The 17,857-nt window shown below is 36.5% G+C and overlaps 1 protein-coding gene and 1 non-coding gene across 5 annotated transcripts in view; one reads left to right on the forward strand and one right to left on the reverse strand.

Annotated features, from left to right (window-relative positions):
- Atf7 (activating transcription factor 7) overlaps positions 1-17,857 on the reverse strand; it is a 90,907-nt gene that overhangs the window by 52,709 nt on the left and 20,341 nt on the right. For all 4 annotated transcript variants that reach the window (XM_074083492.1, XM_074083491.1, XM_020160304.2 and 1 more), the window contains exon 2: positions 17,495-17,563. In XM_074083492.1, the coding sequence (XP_073939593.1) occupies positions 17,495-17,542 (48 nt within the window). In that variant the 5' untranslated portion in view covers positions 17,543-17,563. The remainder of the gene's footprint in view (positions 1-17,494; positions 17,564-17,857) is intronic.
- LOC141426020 (U6 spliceosomal RNA) lies at positions 16,962-17,064 on the forward strand. Its single transcript, XR_012451134.1, has one exon. It is a non-coding gene; the product is annotated as a U6 spliceosomal RNA (small nuclear RNA).

Genomic DNA, 17,857 nt, shown 5'->3' on the forward strand with positions numbered 1-17,857 from the left:
CTGAATAAGAACTAAAAGCAAAGGAGAGGCTTAGGGCCTCTGGTAGAGTGACTGCCTAGCAAACTGAGGTCCTGAGTTAAAACGCCAGTGTCTCACACACACACATATACACACACACACACACACAACAACACAAAGGCTATACTACCAAAAGTAATATACAAATTCAGTACAATCTCCATTAAAACTCTAATGACATTCTTCATAGAAATATGAAAAAAACTACCCTAAAATCCTATGGAAACACAAAAGACCCCAATAGCCAAAGCAATTTTTTTTTTTTTTTTGGTGGCACTAGGATTGAACTCAGGGACTCATGCTTGCTAGCCAAGTGCTCTGCCACTTGAGCCCTTTTTTGTGTTGGATATTTTCGAGATAGAGTCTTGTGAACTATTTGCCTGGGCTGGTTTTGAACTGTGATCCTCCTAATCTCTGCCTCCCAAGTAGCTAGGATTACAGGCATGAGCCACCAGCATCAAAGCAATCTTGAGCGAACAGAGCAATGCTAAGGCTGGGCTTGGGCATGCATACCTATACTCCCAGGCAAAAGCATGAGACCCTATTGGAAAAATAACCAAAGCAAAAAGGACTTGAGGGTGTGACTCAAGTAGTAGAGTGCTGTCTCCCTAGCAAGTGTGAGGCTCTGAGTATCACCAGACCATTATCACCAAAAAAAAAAAAAGCAATGCATTAAGTATCACAATCTCTGACTCCATACTATTCTACAGAGCCACAGTAACAACAACAGCATGGTACTAACACACAAAAAAAGACACAGAGACTGATGGAATAGAACAGAAGATTCGGAAATCAGCCCAAGTAGGCACTGCCATCTGATTGTTGACAGAAGTGCCAAAAACATATCCTGGAGAAAAGACAGCCTCTTTAACAAATGGTGCTAGGAAATCTGGCTATCCACATGTAGAAGACTGAAACTAGACCCCTAAAATAATCACCTCAAGCTGGGTGCCAGTGGCTCACGCCTATAATCCTAGTTACTTGGGAGGCTGAGATGGGAGGATCACGGTTCAAGGCCAGACCGGGCAAACAGTTTGAGCCACCCTATCCCCAAATAACCAGAGCAAAAGGATAGAAGGTGTGGCTCAAGTAGTAGAGTGCCTACTTAGCAAGTGTGAAGCCTAGTTCCACTAAATAGATAAATAAACACCACCTCAAAATGGATCAAAGAGCTTACTATGAAACTTGAAACTACTAGAGGAAAACATAGGAGAAACACTTTAAGATATAGGCATAGGCATACAGTCCTTTCCAAATAAGACTTCAATAGCTCAGGAAATAGGACTTCAAAAGGAAGAATTAAAAGCTTCTGTATAGCAAAAGAATCAATCAACAGAGTGAAGAAAGCATACAGAGTGGGAGAAAACCTTTACCAGATATAACAGGGGATTAACATCCAAACTATGTAAAGAAGTAAAAAAATTAAGCACAAAAATAATAAATAATCCAATCAATAAATGTGCAAATGTTTCAAATGAAGAGGTACAAATGGCTAATAAATGCATAAAAAAAAGTTTAACCTCCTTAGCCATCAGGGAAATGCAAATCAAAATTACATTGTCCCAGTCAGAATGTCTACCATCAAGAAAACAAATAACAACAAATGCTGAGGAGGACACAGTGAACACAGTTCTCTGTTAGTACTGTAAATTAGTTCAGCCACAGTGGAAATCGGTATGGAGGCTCTTCAAAAAATTAAAAACAGAACTCCCACATGATCCAGCCGTACCACTTCTGGATATATATCCAAAAGAATCAAAGTCAGCTTACTATGGACATACATATATACCCATGTTTACTCTAGTACTATTCACAATATCCAAATTATAGAATCAGCCTAGGAGCCCCATCAATGAATTAATGGATAAGGAAAATGTGTTATATATACACAGTGGAGTTTTACTCATCATTAACAAGAATGAAATTATGTTTTTGCTGGAAAATGGATAGGACTGCAGATAATTATGTTAAGTAAAATAAGCCAGTACCACAAAAAAAATAAATATCACATGTTTTCTCTCATTTGTGGAAGTTGGGGGAGAAAAAAACAAGGTCAAGAAAATAGAGGGGGGACTACTAGGGCAGAAAAGGAAAAATGGGGGAGGGGAAAGTAGTAAAAAGAAGTAATGGAGGGATGAGTATGATCAAAGTCCACTGTATGCATGTATGGAAATGTCATAATGAAACCCCTTACTGTGTACAATTAATACATACCAACAAAAAATGAGCAAATTAAGTCAAGGTAAGCAGAAGAAAAAATAAAAATTAGAGCAGAAATGAATGAAATAGAAAATAAGAAATACAAAACACCACACACCAAAAGGTGGGGTCTCTGAAAAGTCTAATAAAATCAATAAGCTTTTCTCTAGGCTACCTAGGAAGAAAAGGAATATGGCACAAATTACTAATAATAAAAAATGGAAAAAAAAAAAAGACCATCAACAACAGATTCCATGGAATTAAAAGGATAATAAAGAAATATAATGAATTACTCTATATTCAAATTTGATAATCTACATGAAATAGATGAATTCCTCGAAAGACAATTTGTCAAAATTCACAAAAGAAAAAATAGACAATGGAAATGAACAATGTGAAATTGAGTAATTAATAACTTTCCAAATCAAAAAGCACCAAGTCCAGATGGTTCACTGGTAAATATTGAAGGAAGAGATTATACCAATTTTCTACAACCTTGTTCAGAAGACAGAGCAGAAGGAATACTCCTATTTTATTCGATGGGACCAGAATTATCCTAATACCAAAACTAGACAGTCATCACAAGAAAACTACCAACTATTTTTGTAATGAACAAAAGTCAATAAAATGTTAGCAAGTTGAATTCAATAATAAATAAAAAGAAATATATACCATGATTGAGTGAGATTTATCCTAATTATGCAAGGCTGACTCAATATTTGAAATCAATCAATATAATCTAGCACACCAACAAGCTAAAGAAGAAAATTCATGTGAATTTTATCAATTCCCATTTGCGATTAAAAAAAAAATCCTTAGCACACTAGTGCTAGGGATGTACTTTAGTGGTAAGAGTATATGCTTAGCACACACAAGGCAGCACAAAAAACAAAAAGGAGAGAAAGGGAAGAAGGAAAAAAGAAAGGAAGGAAAAGAGGGAGGGAGGGTAGAAAGAAAAAGAAGGAAGGAGGGAAACTTCTTAATAAACTAAAAGGAAGGGAATGTTTAGAAAACCCATACAGTTACCAGGCATTGGTTGCTCATAACTATAATCCCAGCATTCAGGAGGCTGAGGCAGGAGGATCACAATTTTGAGACCAGACAAGGCAACTGAGCAAGACCCTGTCTTAGAAAAAAAAACAAAAAAACCCAATGACAACACAAAAAACCCTACATTAAATCTAGCAAAATATATACAAAATCTATATAAGGAAAGCTACAAAACTCTACTGAAAGATATCAAAGTAGAACTAAATAAATGGAGATATTCTCTGTCCATGCATATTAAGACTCAATAGTCAAGATGTCAGTTCTTTTCAACTTGATCTATAGATTCAACACAATCCCACTCAAAATTCCAGCAAGTTATCTAGTGAATATTGATGGAACTGATTCTGAAGTTTATATGATGAGGTAAAAGACCCAGAATAGCCACTCAATATTAAAAGAGAAGAACAAGCTTGGAGGACTGACATTACCTGGCTTTACAACCTACTAAAAGCTATAGTAATCAAGACAGTGTAGTTACTTGTGAAAGAACAGGCAAATAGACCAATGGAATAGTGTCCTGAAATAAATGCACATAAATATACCTAAGGAAACTCTGACAAGGAACAAAGACAACACAGTGGAGATCTAATTGCAAAAAAAGAAAAAAATCCATACACTAACCTTACAACCATCACAAAAGCTAAATCAAAATGGATCACAGGGCTGGGGGTGTAGCTCAGTGGCAGAGTATATGGTTAGCATGAAAGTCCTGATTTCAATCCTGAGTGCCAAAAAAAAAACAAAAAGGGGGGTGTCGAGAGGAGGGAAGGATCACAGAACAAAAACTATGAAAATTCTAAAAGATGACAATAACCCTTTCGATACAACCAAAGGCATGATCCACCAAAGAAATAATTGATAAACGGGACTTCATTAAAATTAAAACCTTCTGTTTTGCAAAAGACAATGTTAAGAGAATACAAAGACAGGTCACAGACTAAGGAAAAACGTGCAAAAGATACAAAGGACTGTGGTTTGAACTCAGGGCCTGGAGCTTACTTAAACAGGCGTTATACCAGTTAAGTCATACCTCCAGCCCTACGAAGAATTTTTTTTTTTTTAATTTCCTTTTTTTGGATGGGACTATGGTTTGAACTCAGGGCTTTACACTTGCAAAGCATATGCTCTAGCACTTGAACCACATCTTCAGTCCATTTTGCTCTGGTTATTTTTTTAGGCAGGCATTTACCACTTGAGCCACTCAGCCAGCTGCTCTGGTTATTTTGGAAATAGGGGTCTCATGAACGATTTGCCTGGACTGACCTCAAACCTCCATCCTCCAAAGCAATCAGGATTACAGGTGTGGGCCACTGATGCCCAGCTCTTACAAAGAACTCTTAAAGCTTAACAATAAGAAAATGAACAACTTGATTAGAAAAGGGATGAAAGACCTAATTGGACACCACACCAAAGAAATACACAGATGGCTAGGCAAAGATTACATCTGTAATCTCAATTACTTGGGGGGCAGAGATCAGGAAGATCATGGTTCAAGACCAGTCAAAGCAAAAAATTGGCAAGACTCCATCTCAATAAATAAGCAAGGTGTTAAATTGGAGAAAATATGGATTTAATGAGACAAATGCAAAGTTGTTTAATGTAATACACTGGAGTCCTATATGCTATTATGCTTTGATGTTTATTCCCTAGCTCCTGTTTTTCATAAATTCTGGAATATTTTAAAAGGATTGCAACCTTTTACTAATTATGATCTTAATAAAAATTATTCTTTATATTGAAGAATATGAATATGTGTCAGTATGGTGGCACGTGTCTATGATCCTAGCTATGCAGGAGGCCATTGGTAGGAGGATCATGGTCTGAGGCCGACCCAGGCAAAACCATGAGACCCTACCTAAAAAGTAAAACTAAAAGCAAAAAATGTACTGGGACATGTCTCAAGTGGTACAGCACAAGCACAAGACCCAGAGTTCAAACACCAGTATCACCAAAAAAAAAAGGAAAGAAAATACACGGATGGCAAATAAGTATATCAAAAGATGTTCAACATCAATGTCACTAGGGAACTGAATATTTAAAACAGCAAAACACTATGTATATACACCTGTTAAACAGACCAAGATCCAAAACCCGCTGGTGAGGTATTGAAGCAATAGGAATTCTCATTCATTGATGGCAGGAATGCAAAATAGCATAGCCACTTTGGAGGACAGCTCGGCAGTTAAAAAAAAAAAATCTACACATACTCTTACCAAATGATCTAGTGAACATGCTCCTTGGTATTTACCCAATTGAAATTTATGTTCACACAAAAGCCTGCACAAAGATGTTATTAGCACTCATAATTGCCCAATCTTGGAAGGAACCAAGATGTCCTTCAGTAGGTAAATGAATAAAGAAATTGTAGAACATGAAGCAATCAGGGTATTATGCAGCATTAAAAAGATATGAGCTACCCAAGCCATGAAACATGGAAAAAACTTAAATGCTTATCAAGTAAGCAAAAGCAGCTAACCTGAGGTTAAATAACATATGATTTCAAGTATATGGTGTTCTGGAAAAGATAAAACTATGGAGATAACAAACAAAGATCACTGAAGGCTACAAGTGTGGCTCAAGTGGTAGAGCACCTGCCTAGCAAGTGCAAAGCCCTGAGTTCAACCCCAGCACTGAAATAAATAAATAAACAAGCGAACGAATTAATGAAAAAATAAATCAGTGGTTGCAAGAGGTTAGTGAGGGAGGGAGGGAAGAATAGGATTTTTAGGGTAGTGAAACTACTCTACATGAGACTACAATGGTGTATAAGTGTGATTATACATTTCTTAAAACCTATGCATGTAAATAACAGTGAATTCTAATCTAAAGTATGGACTTTGGGTGATACTGTGTCATCAATTGTAACAAACCCACCACTGTGGTTCAGTTTGTTGATGGTGGAAAAGGTTGTATATGAGAACTCTTCCACTTAATTTTGTATCAGCTATAAACCTAAAGCTGCTCTAAAAGCAAAGCTTTAAAAAAAAAAAAAGGAACTAAAGCACAGAAGACAGTCAGGTATCGAGATGCATACCTGTAATCTCAGCACTGGGGAGGCTGAGGCACAAGGATCATGAAATTGAAGCCAACCTGGGCTACACAGCAAGACCTTGTCTTGAAAAAAAAAAAGTGAGAAAAAGAAAAAAGAGAACATAAAAAGGTTAAAAACAACCAAGTAAAAATGAATAGTTTCTTGCACATTTATTCTCAAAGAGTGCCCAAAAAAGAGCCTAAAAAATAAGCACAAAGAGGCCAGGCATCGGTATACACCTTAATCCTAGTACTCAGGAGGCTGAGCAGGAGGATCTAGAGTCGTAAGCCTGGGCTACATAGTAAGTTTGAGGCTGGCCTGGGCTACACCATGAGAACCTGTCTCAAAAAAAAAATCAAGAAGGCATAGCATAGCAGAAAGTTCGGGTTCCAAGCAAGAATTGTCTCCTTGACAGAGCTCCAATCCAATAATACTCTAGCCGCTGATTTTTCTATTACCTCCTCCCTTTTGTTTCAAAGACGAATCCATTACCTTCTGTTCATACCATGGAGGAAGAAACCGGTTCCCACAAAGCCTTAGCACACTGCATTTTACTAGATAAAGGAAAAAACAAAGCACCATTCCAATCTGACAAAGTCGATTACCATCTATGGAGGAGCAAAATGCATCCCTAAGGACTAAAGGAATAGCCAACAAGGTACAGTATGTTCAAACCTTTAACCACTGCTCTGCCAAGAGCTGCTAAGTATGTTCACACAACCCTTTCTCTTCTGTGCATAATAAAAGTACAAACCTCCATAAAGCTTTGTCTAACTGTAGTTCAAATGCATAGAAAGTGAAAGAATGATAAAATAAGATCTCCCCCTTCCATGACTGCAATTACATAAGCAAAACCTAGAATGGAAGGTAAGACTGAAGGAATAGCTGAAGTGTTAAATGATCTTTTATAAAACATAATAGACATCTAGTCTCAGAAATTTTTAGAGCAAATGACTGCTTTCATTGTCCTCCCCTCTCAATACAGCCTAGGGAATTACTTTTTCCCTTAATCTTAAGAAATACCTGAAACTGAAGTAAAATGGCAAATGTCTGAAGTTAGGAACACATACAGTGAAAAAAATGTGTACAGATTGCCACTTTGTTAAAAAAAAAAAAAAGATGATTACTGAACTGACAGGTATCTGTAATACTGTCTGCCTACTCTGGTATTACATAGCTAACTACATGTTTATAACACAACTGAAATCTTCAAAACTCTCACAATGCCTCTTCTCACTTGATCCCAATATACCTATCAATAAAATATTTACTTTTTTGGTCAGTGAGTTTGAGTCACAAAAAAGAAGGTAACTGAGGCTTAGCATTAACATGTCTTAATCTGTAGGTTGCTCCCCTGAATCACCTTTTCTTTGCACTTAAATTTTATAGGAACTACTAGCATATTACACACACACACACACACACACAGATACACACACACACAGTGCATACTCACGAAAGAGTGCCTGCCTAGTAAGCGCAAGGCCCTGAATTCAAACCCTAGAACCACAAAACAAAACAAAAAAATAGCTCCCACCAAAAAACCTAGAAGTGCACACTCACACACAACTAACTGGCCTATCAGAAACACTAAGTAAAATAAACAAAATGAGATGTAACGGTAGATACATATCTTAATACAATTGTCAAAATCCACAGAATGCACACACAGAGTAAAGGCTAAGTAAGGGACTTCAGTCAATAATAATGTGTCAATATCTTCTAAACAGTTGTAACAAATGTAACACACTGATTTAAGACATTAATAATAGGAGAAACTGTGGGGTAGAAAGGACAGAGGGAACTCTGTACTTATCATTCAATTTTTCTGTAAACATACAAATGCTCTAAAAATAAAGTATATATATACACTTTATATATATATGTATACATATATTTACTTATAAAGAAGAAACTGGGTAATAATACCCACCAGTTACAAGGGCTAGTGACAGCCAAGACAAGTCGTACAAGAGAAAGGCAGAAAGTAAAATCTCAAACTGTAGAACTTAATCTCAATCTAGAGAGGATAATGACTAAAAACAAGGAAAAAAGAGAATGACAACTTTCACAATGGCATTTTACAGCGGTTAGTGGGCAAACAACTAAAACAAATTTATTTCCCTCAGAGAAAGAAAAGTCAAGAGGCTTATTAGGGGTCACTAAGATTCTCAGCAGAAAAAAAACCACCATTAAGTCTCTGGCATGCTTAGGAATAGCACCCTGATGCCTCTCCATGTGGTTAAGGAACCAGAGTTGGTTGTTGTAACAAAGTCTGCAACCTGTGCTGATGCCAATTTTTATAGTAGATTGAGCTATTTTTCAGAAAAATCAAGGGATAATTGCCTAGTATTATTGGGAGGAAGAAGGAGGTATTCCTTTTGCTACAGGATGATTCTCTCCAGAATAACATAAATTGCTCTTCAAGAGACCACATCTTTGATAAGTAGAGCTACAACTCTGACAGCCAATCTGCTGAATGCTGAACTGAGCCACTCAGCTTTCTACAATGACTCAAAGGACACAGCAAGGCTACAGAGCCACTCAAGTTATTCAAAGGCAAAAAAGAACTCATTCATTCCAACCTAGGAAATTGCAAATTTCACCTGAGATCTAAAGACAGAGCTATGTTTGCTCAAAATCTGGCATCATCGATATGACGATGTGAACAAGATTTAAAAGCTGGAATGATAGCTGACAATTTTAGTGTTTAGAGCAGAAGTTGGTTCTGCACTTCAATCTGCCAGCAGAATCAGCAGCCACATAGACCACATGGTATGCCAGACTGGGAATGAGCTAATTCCACAAAATACATTCTCATTCTCTCTGTACTTTTACACGACCATTGCAAACAGTTCAGATTTTTATCCAAGCACAATCTTAGGTAGCACATTTCAATACACAAAGAAATCTCAAAGTAAAAACACAAAGACACTGTTACAGAGATAAACCTCAAAGCTTCCATCTTTATTACATGATGCTTTTCTTTCTTAAAATTCTATTGTCAACATAATTTTGTGTAAAAGAAAATTTAAAAAGCAAAATTTCCTTACAATAAATGATAGATAGCATTTCTTCCTCACAATTTTTACCTCATCTCTTCAAGTTGAAGTTTTGAAAGAGAAAAACTTTCTCTACATCCCAACTCAAAAATAATAGCCATGTGCTATGATTTAAAGGACAGTACACCTCTGTGGTGGGTAGAGTCAATCCTCCACCAAGAAAAGAAGGCTAAGAATGAGAGAGAAGATACTCAAATTTTGTTTAAAACATTTTGGTTATCTTGGTTGTAGTGAGTTCTATTTTAATTGTTTAAAATATACATGATTATACTGAGCAAGTACTCTGGAATAGGTACTGAAGCAAAGGAATTGAACAGAAAACCAGAACAGATTTTTTATCCCAAGCAAAATACATAACCTTTCATAAAAATTAATGGAAAGAGAACAAAAATAAAGACATTTTGTCTTATAAATAATAATAGCAAAACAATGTATGCCTTAAATTTTTAGAAACCACCAAATACCTGAAATTTAGCCAAATGTTTACTAATACTTGCATCTGTAACCCTTTCAAAGGTATTTATCATTTGGTTATAAAGACTTCATTAAGCTTAAAATCTGGATCTCACCAAACTCCGCCTGAAAGAGCTTTTCTGAAACTATTATAAAGCCCAATTTAAAAGGGCACTAAGTGTTGTTGAAGCCCCTGGCATTTGGTTAAAAAGCTTAAGTTTGCCCAATTACAATCCTTTGAGCAGAATGTTGACATTCTCTTTTTTCTCTTCAGAAAGATCTTTCAGAGAGTATCTCTCATACTTGCTCATAATGCACAATTTATCAGCATTTCTTTTCCTTTCTAAATGGCCAGGAGGGAAGAAGAGCTCCACAGTCACTGTGTATGGTTAGTAATGGCGCTTTTACTTGTCATTGTACAAAGCCTGTTAAATATTTACAACACAGACAGCAATATCTAGTCCTAAACACCCAGTTGTGAGTTTGAATTTTTTTAGAAATAAATCTATGACAAGTTTTCCCTAGCAAAACGCCAGAAGACTTTACTAACGGCTTCAAGAGACCCAGCGGGTCCAGAGGAGCAGTTATAGGCCATCTGGTGATTACTTATTATTATTTATACAGCACTGTAGATGTACACACAGATGTGTTATGAATCCACATATAGAGAGGCCCTAACAAGGATGTCAGACAGAATGCGTCTGCTGAGCAAGTCAATTTACATTAAAGAAATACACAAACCAGACAGAGGGAATATACTGGCTTTTTTTTGTTTTTAATCTGCTGCATTAGGTGAAAGACTATTTGATAAAAGAATAAAGAATTCTATATGACAATATCTTAAAAGTAAAAAACCTGGCTATATATGGTTTTGCAAGGGTGGCAAAAGAGGGATAAAAGAAGGAGAGGCTCTCAGATCCAGAGGCAGTTTATAAACTCAGCAGTTTATGAAAGAAGGGACTAGGAAAGAGCCCTTCTCGCCTGACTTGGGAAAAACAGATACAAATATTCAGAATTTTTTTTTTTTCCTTACCAAAATGCTCTGAGAACAGCTTCTGGGCTGTATCAAATACATTTCAAATAGTAAGCTGTATCTAAGGAAAACAAGAGTGGATAACTAAAAAATTTCATCTTAATTTCCTAGGTATAGCTCCAATTAAATTCATACAGCTTTTTTTGTTGTTTGGGGGGGGAAGGAGCAGACTAAAATTTTTCATATACTATCTGCTTCTTAATATCATAATAAACAACATAAGAAACTAAAATCACCAACCATATGTTTTTAGGGCAGTATAAAGAGTACCTACCAGATATGACAGTAAGAAACTTGAGTTTAATTCCTTATTCCTCACACCTCTGCATTTAAAAAATCCCAGTCCCAATTTTATCTATATGGTACATAACAGTGTCTGCTTCCATGCCAGGGTTACATGAAACTGTAGCATACTTAGAATGAACTGAAAGTTATTGCAAAATCAACATATTACAAAAAAAAAAAAAGGTTAGCATTTGGCCTAATTGTGTATAATACAGTGTATTTTCAGCTGCCTGACAGCATGCAGGCACTCTTACCAGATGGGAACTGAATGAATTATTGAATGAAATATGAATTATTAAATAAAAATTTGAATTTTTTTAAATTCTTGGCAAGGGGTAAGGAAGAAAGGCTTATTTGTTTGCCTGAAATTGCCTTCACCTGTCATAGCATGTAAACATAGCATATACTAACACAAATGGCATTTACCTACCAAGATCATTTATTTCCTTATTATTTTCCAATTCGAGATGCTCCCTATCATAAAGAATTAGTAATCAGCACCAATTCATTCTTCCTTGATTTTCTTTTGTGTTCATGCCAGGTAATAGGGAAACTTGCCAATGGGATAGAATGAAAGATCCAGAGTCCCATAATACCAGTATGGCCCTTTTAATGGGAAGGCTGGGATAACAGGAATAATCTCTATAGGTTTGTGTTATATAGGCAGTAAAACATATACCTTTGTAGCATGCCAGCATTTAACCAATCACAGGAGCTATTTGTTGCCTCGTATATTACACAGCAATGGAGATTTAAGGGATAATGTTCATGAAGGCAGAGGATACGAAACAATAAACAGCTTTGAAGGTTGGTTAAATGCCAAGTGAAGCCAGAACTGCAGCACCATAAACATTATTCCTACTGTGACAAGATAAGAAGGTACAAGAAGCTGCCCTCAATCCTACCACAATGCCATTGCTATTCTTGGCCTTTGAAAAGAAAAACAGATCCTAGAGATCTTTGAGTTAGTTGTATGTTTCATGTCTCAGAAAGATATGAAGAGAATCTCTACCTGTACCTAGAAGTTCTCTGGGAGATCTGAGAATAGGTATCTTTAGCCCTTCAGGGTTACACTGGACAGGAAAAAAAAAAAAACAAAAAAAACAAAAAAACAAAACCAAAGGATTTTCCCTTAAAAGAACAGAGTTGGGGTGGAAGACAGTAGCTCATGTCTGTAATCCTAGCTACTCAGGAGATAGATCAGGAGGATCCCAGTTCAAAGCCAGTCCCAGGCAAATAGTTCTCAAGACCCTATCTCAAAAACTCCACCACAAAAAAGGGCTGGCAGAGTGGCTCAAGTAGTAGAGCACCTGCCTAGCAAGTGTGAAGCCCTGTGTTCAAATTCCAGTACAAAAAAAAAAAAAAGGAGCAGAACTGATGCAGAGTAGTTTTGACAGAAACTTTTCTCAATGGCTGATAATGGAATGATACTAATTGTCCATTGGTGGTATTAATTCAAAGGAAATGGACTCCTGTTCTTCAGGAAACAGATGTTTTATGTAATAAGCTGATTTGACCAGCTCTTACTCAAAGACTTGATAATGATATCCAGAAGGTCTATCTAAATCTGCATAATTTCTATTGCCTGAGAAGAAGGTATAAGAGAATGGAATTTGTTGACTACTGATAATAAAAACTGGGCAAAAACCAATTAAAAAATATGTTATCTAACTGCATACATATGAAATAACATCTCAAATTCAAGATTTCTGATAGAGACATAATATGTATACCTGCTTCCACATACAATTAAATGGCATTATAACTTACCTTCAAGTAAAAGTAGCTCCTGAAAGTATAAAAACTTGCAACACTAAACCAGGTATGATGATGCGTCTCTATAGTCCCAGCTACTTGGGAGGCTGAAACGGTAGGATTACTTGAGCCCAGGAGTTTGACAATGGCTGGGTAAAATAGTGAGAATCTGTCCTAACCCCACTCCCAAAAAATAAAGACAAAAAGCTTACATGATTTTCTAGATTCAGCACCTAATTATATTTCTATTATTTTAACAAGAGGCAAAGCCATTTTAAAGTTATAATATTTTTAAATAGGTTTTTTGTTGTTGTTTGCAGTACTAGGATTGAATCCAGAGCCTTAAGAAAGCTAGGCAAATATTCTACCATGCAAATTACACTCTTTTTTTTTTTTGGAGACAGGGTCTCACTAAATTGCCCAGGCTGGCCTCAAACTCCAGAGTACTTGGAATTACAGGCATATATGCTATCTTATAAACATTTCAAAATTGATTCAGAAGTCCTCTGCCAATAGGGTATCTAGAGCACTGTTGCCTTAACAACACTAACCCATTCTCTCAGGAAGCAGCTCTATTAAGGACTCCTGCTACCACATTCCATAGAGAGGTTTTAGCAGGAATATTGCTTTCCCCAAGATCCTCTTCATGAGGGTGATAAGGCCTCAAGAGAAACAAAGTCTCAATAGGAGAATAGGAATAAGAGGGCTAAAAAGCCCCATCACCTGTTTTTTCAGATTAATGTAGACAGCACAATCCTCGGCAGCCACTTTTTTTTTTTTTAAAAGTACATGCAGCATATTTAGAACTCAGCTGTGTCACATCAGACTTACTGTTGGGAAGTGGATCATGAACAGAATCCAAAAATAACAGCCATTAAAGACCTAGCAACCAAAACATGTTTACGTATCCACTGAAGGCCTGGTGGTTTTGATTATATAGTGGAGGGCATAATCCACTAGTCTATTTTAGGTAAATTTTCCTTTCACCTTCCCTTAATACTAAACTGTAGAATGACTCCTGAGTTCAGGGTAAAGTCTGTGCAGGAAAAAGACAGAGAAATAAAGCAATATTCCTATAGTTTTATTTGAGTGCTTTTTAAGAACTAGTCTCCTGAATTAAAATTTGCTTTCATTCTTTCTTTTTCTACCTAGTAGAAGCCAGTGTCCTTCTTTTCTTCTTTCTTTTGTTCTTTCCTTCCCTCCTTCCCTCTATTTTTTTTTTTTAATGACAGGATCTTGCTATATAGCCCAGGTTGACTTGAACTCACAATCCCCCTGCCTAAGTAAGCCTCTTCTATGCTAGAATTATAGACTTCTACCATCATGCCCAGCTAAACGACTGCCCAGCGAAACCACTGCTTTTTGAGACTCCTTAGTAACAGGTTCTAAACCACACTTTACAAAAATTATCATGATCCTTATTATATCCCTCTTGGAGCTTACATAGCCTTTTTAGTATTGTATTATTTCTGAAAAATATAATTTGCATCAATGACAAACAGATTACAAGTAATTTGAAGGCTTCAAGGTGATTCCAGAATGAAACTGTTCTCAAGGGATATAAGGAAGTTGGATGACATGCCAACGGTAGATAACTTTACCAAATTTATCTTCTCTACCAGATTTTCACTATATCATATAACATAAAGCAATCGCAGTACATCTTGTTGCGATCCCACTCTAGAGCTATTTGTTACCAGACACTGGAAGAAATTTGGAAGGAAACTAAATATAACTTCAAAACTACAATCTCACCTGATCATAGTTTTGACATGCAAAGGAGGCAAAGGAATGAATCATGCTACTTTCTGAGTCTTAAGCTGTTGCTTTCTATCCTTTTTCTATGAAATAAATTACTTGAATCCAAAAGAAGGTAGCAATTTTCCCAAATTCCAAGTTTCACATTCACCTTCCCACTGAGGGGATAGGGACAGCTTTTAAAACCTAAGCCAGAGGTTATAGTGAACCCAAGTTACAAAAATACCAACACATAATTCATAAATGAGTCAGAAATGAGAGAGAAAAGTAGGGGAAGGGAAAAGGCTTATGGTAAACCCTAATATCACAAAAGAAGAACCAAAGCAAAAAAAAAAAAAAAGTTCTTAGTATTTTTCTACTTGTAGTTTAAAAACATTTTTAAAAGGCAAAAGACAAACAAGGAAACAGACACAAATTTCATAAGCTTTGTGACATTTTACAAATTTCAATGAACACTATTCTCCAACAAGACAACCTGAAGAGATACTACTTGTATCTTTCTTCCTCAGGGAGCTTAAGAGATACTTTTCTTATGTATCCCTTATTTTATCATCTATTTTTATTTCTTCAAGAAGTCTGTGTTTGGGTGGTTTTAAGCATACAACATAAAAGAGGAGTACAGAAGCTGAGTAGATTAAATAATAAATGAAGAAGATAATGGTAAATATGAGGAAAATAAACTCATCAAAAAATTCAGATTTTTCAAGTAGAGAAAGAAGTAAAAAGGGTACCAGGTTTCAGCTGTGGGAGTCATAATAAATAGCAATATCATATTCACACATGGAAGCTGGGTGCTGGTGGCTCACATCTATAATCCTGGCTACTCAGGAGGCAGAGATCAGGAGGATAGAGGTTCAAAGCCAGCCCAGGCAAACAGTTCACTAGACCCTATCTTGAAAATATCCAACACAAAAAAGGGCTGGCAGAGTGGCTCAAGTGATAGAGTGCTGCCTAGCAAGCTTGAAAACCTGTGTTTCAAACCCTAGCACCACCAAAAAAAGAAAAAGAAAAAAATTCACCCACAAATTTTTGGAGAGATCATTTTTACATATACGCTTTTTTTGTGGTTGTTGTTTTTGGTGATGGTGGGGTTTGCACTTTAATAGAGCTGTTTTAAAAGTGAAACAAAGGGCTGGTGGAGTGGCTCAAGTGATAAAAAGCACCTGCCCCAAAAGTGAAACAAATTTACCCTATTTTCCCAACTGGTTTCTACTGTTTGCCCACACACACATAAGCCATATGGTGAAACAAGAGGCAATAAAAAAAAAACTTTGACAAGGAAGGAAATATACTCTATGATGCTGAATATAATGGCTTTGAAGTGTGTGTGTGTGTGTGTAAGTAAAGGGGAAAAGTTTATTGATAGAAAGTAGCTGGGAAGGATCCCAAGAGAGGGTTGCCCACTGGGGGTGGGTGGGTGGGTGGGTGGGTGGGTGGGTGTGTGTGTGTGTGTGTGTGTGTGTGTGTAAAGGGGAAAAGTTTATTGATAGAAAGTAGCAAAGAATACAGCTGGGAAGGAGTGAGTGAGTGAGTGAGTGAGTGAGTGAGTGTGTGTGTGTGTGTGTGTGTGTGTGTGTATGTGTATGTAAAGGGGAAAAGTTTATTGATAGAAAGTAGCAAAGAATACAGCTGGGAAGGATCCCAAGAGAGGGTTGCCCATTTTAAAGTCTGAAAAATCTGAAATTTCAACATATATTGAAACTTGGAATCTTCCTTCTGTCCACTCCTTGCCATCATCATCACCTCACCTACCTCTCAAATTCTAATTCTTAAGAATCTCTTGAATGTAGCTCTTCTTTTTTGTCTGAGCATTTACAACGTTTAATAGAACCAGTCTGCAATCTCACATACCACCAGTAAGTGTCACTGGACAGTCACATGACATACTCCTAATTGAACAGAGAGTCATCCTTCAGGTTCTATAAAATGAATTAATGAAGATAGATAAAACTTTTTGCATTCCTTTTTTCATCCTCTGTAGATCATGCCAACAGGAAAAGGACCAGGAAAAAAGAGCAAAAAAAGTTCAAAAGGAGGGGAAAAAAGGCAATTTCAACAAATCATTTTATTAAAAAAGCATTCAATGAAAAATATCTGATATAATAAACAGACATACAATTACATGGCATTTGACACAGAATAATGTATTTCATGGCATCAGACAGGAAATATTTATATAATGCTATGAGATCTCAGGTTCTATATTGAATTTGTCTTTTCTATATAGATAACTGCTTTAACTGTTAACAATGATTTTCTGGATCAACAATCAAAAGAAACGTATTTTTTTCTTATTTAAAAAATCTAAACAGTTTTCTTGCTTTGGCATCATGCATACTAAAATTGGAAAGATACAGAGAGGATTAGCATGGCCCCTGCACAAGGATGACCCACAAATTCGTGAAGCATTCCGTATTTTTAAAAAACCAAAACCAAAAATCCAAATAGACTGTGAAACTGGGGTTTACAATGAATGGGTACATTCTCAGCTGCCTCTCCAAATATATTAGGCGGACTTTTATATCCATGAAGGTTGAAAAGATATTTCTAAATCTGCTTTGTATTTAGATGGATAGCTACAGAAAGGAGGAGAGAGTAACATGTGTTCTTAACTCTGAGTGTTGGAAAACAACACCAGTAGAATAACAATATGGAAGAAAGCAAGGCAGATTTCATTATGGTAGAGTGCCTACACTTCCTCATAACTTGGATTTACACACTGCAAATCCTCTGATCTGATTACCTCCAGTGATCACGTAAAATACCGGCTTTAAACTCTTTGCCTTAGTGATAAAACAGCCACTTTGATTCACAACGAGACATTCACAATAAAGTATATTGTAAACGTACCTGTCCACAGCCTGGGGCATTGCACACAAACGGTCTGTCGTCTCCCATATTTCATATAGCAGAGTGGAGCTGAGGAGGGGGGAGGTAGGGGAAAAGTTATGTTAAATACGCTGGAGCAAAAAAATGTGCTTCAAAAATATCAAGCCTAGAAACAGGTGTTCCAAGAATGCCATCTATCAAAGCTGTAAACACAAGCTACTTTGGGGAGACCCATTAGACAGGTGGCACATGATCTACTATGTCACAATTGAAACTTTTAATTAGAAAAATTTCGACTTAAATAGTCAAGGAATTTCAAACCTTTGGTAGGTTTTCCTTTTCTGCTATAGTATATACATACTTCTCTAGCCTGCTGAATTACAA

The sequence above is a fragment of the Castor canadensis genome, chromosome 8 (assembly GCF_047511655.1).
Source record: "Castor canadensis chromosome 8, mCasCan1.hap1v2, whole genome shotgun sequence".
Classification (NCBI taxonomy): Eukaryota; Metazoa; Chordata; class Mammalia; order Rodentia; family Castoridae; genus Castor; species Castor canadensis.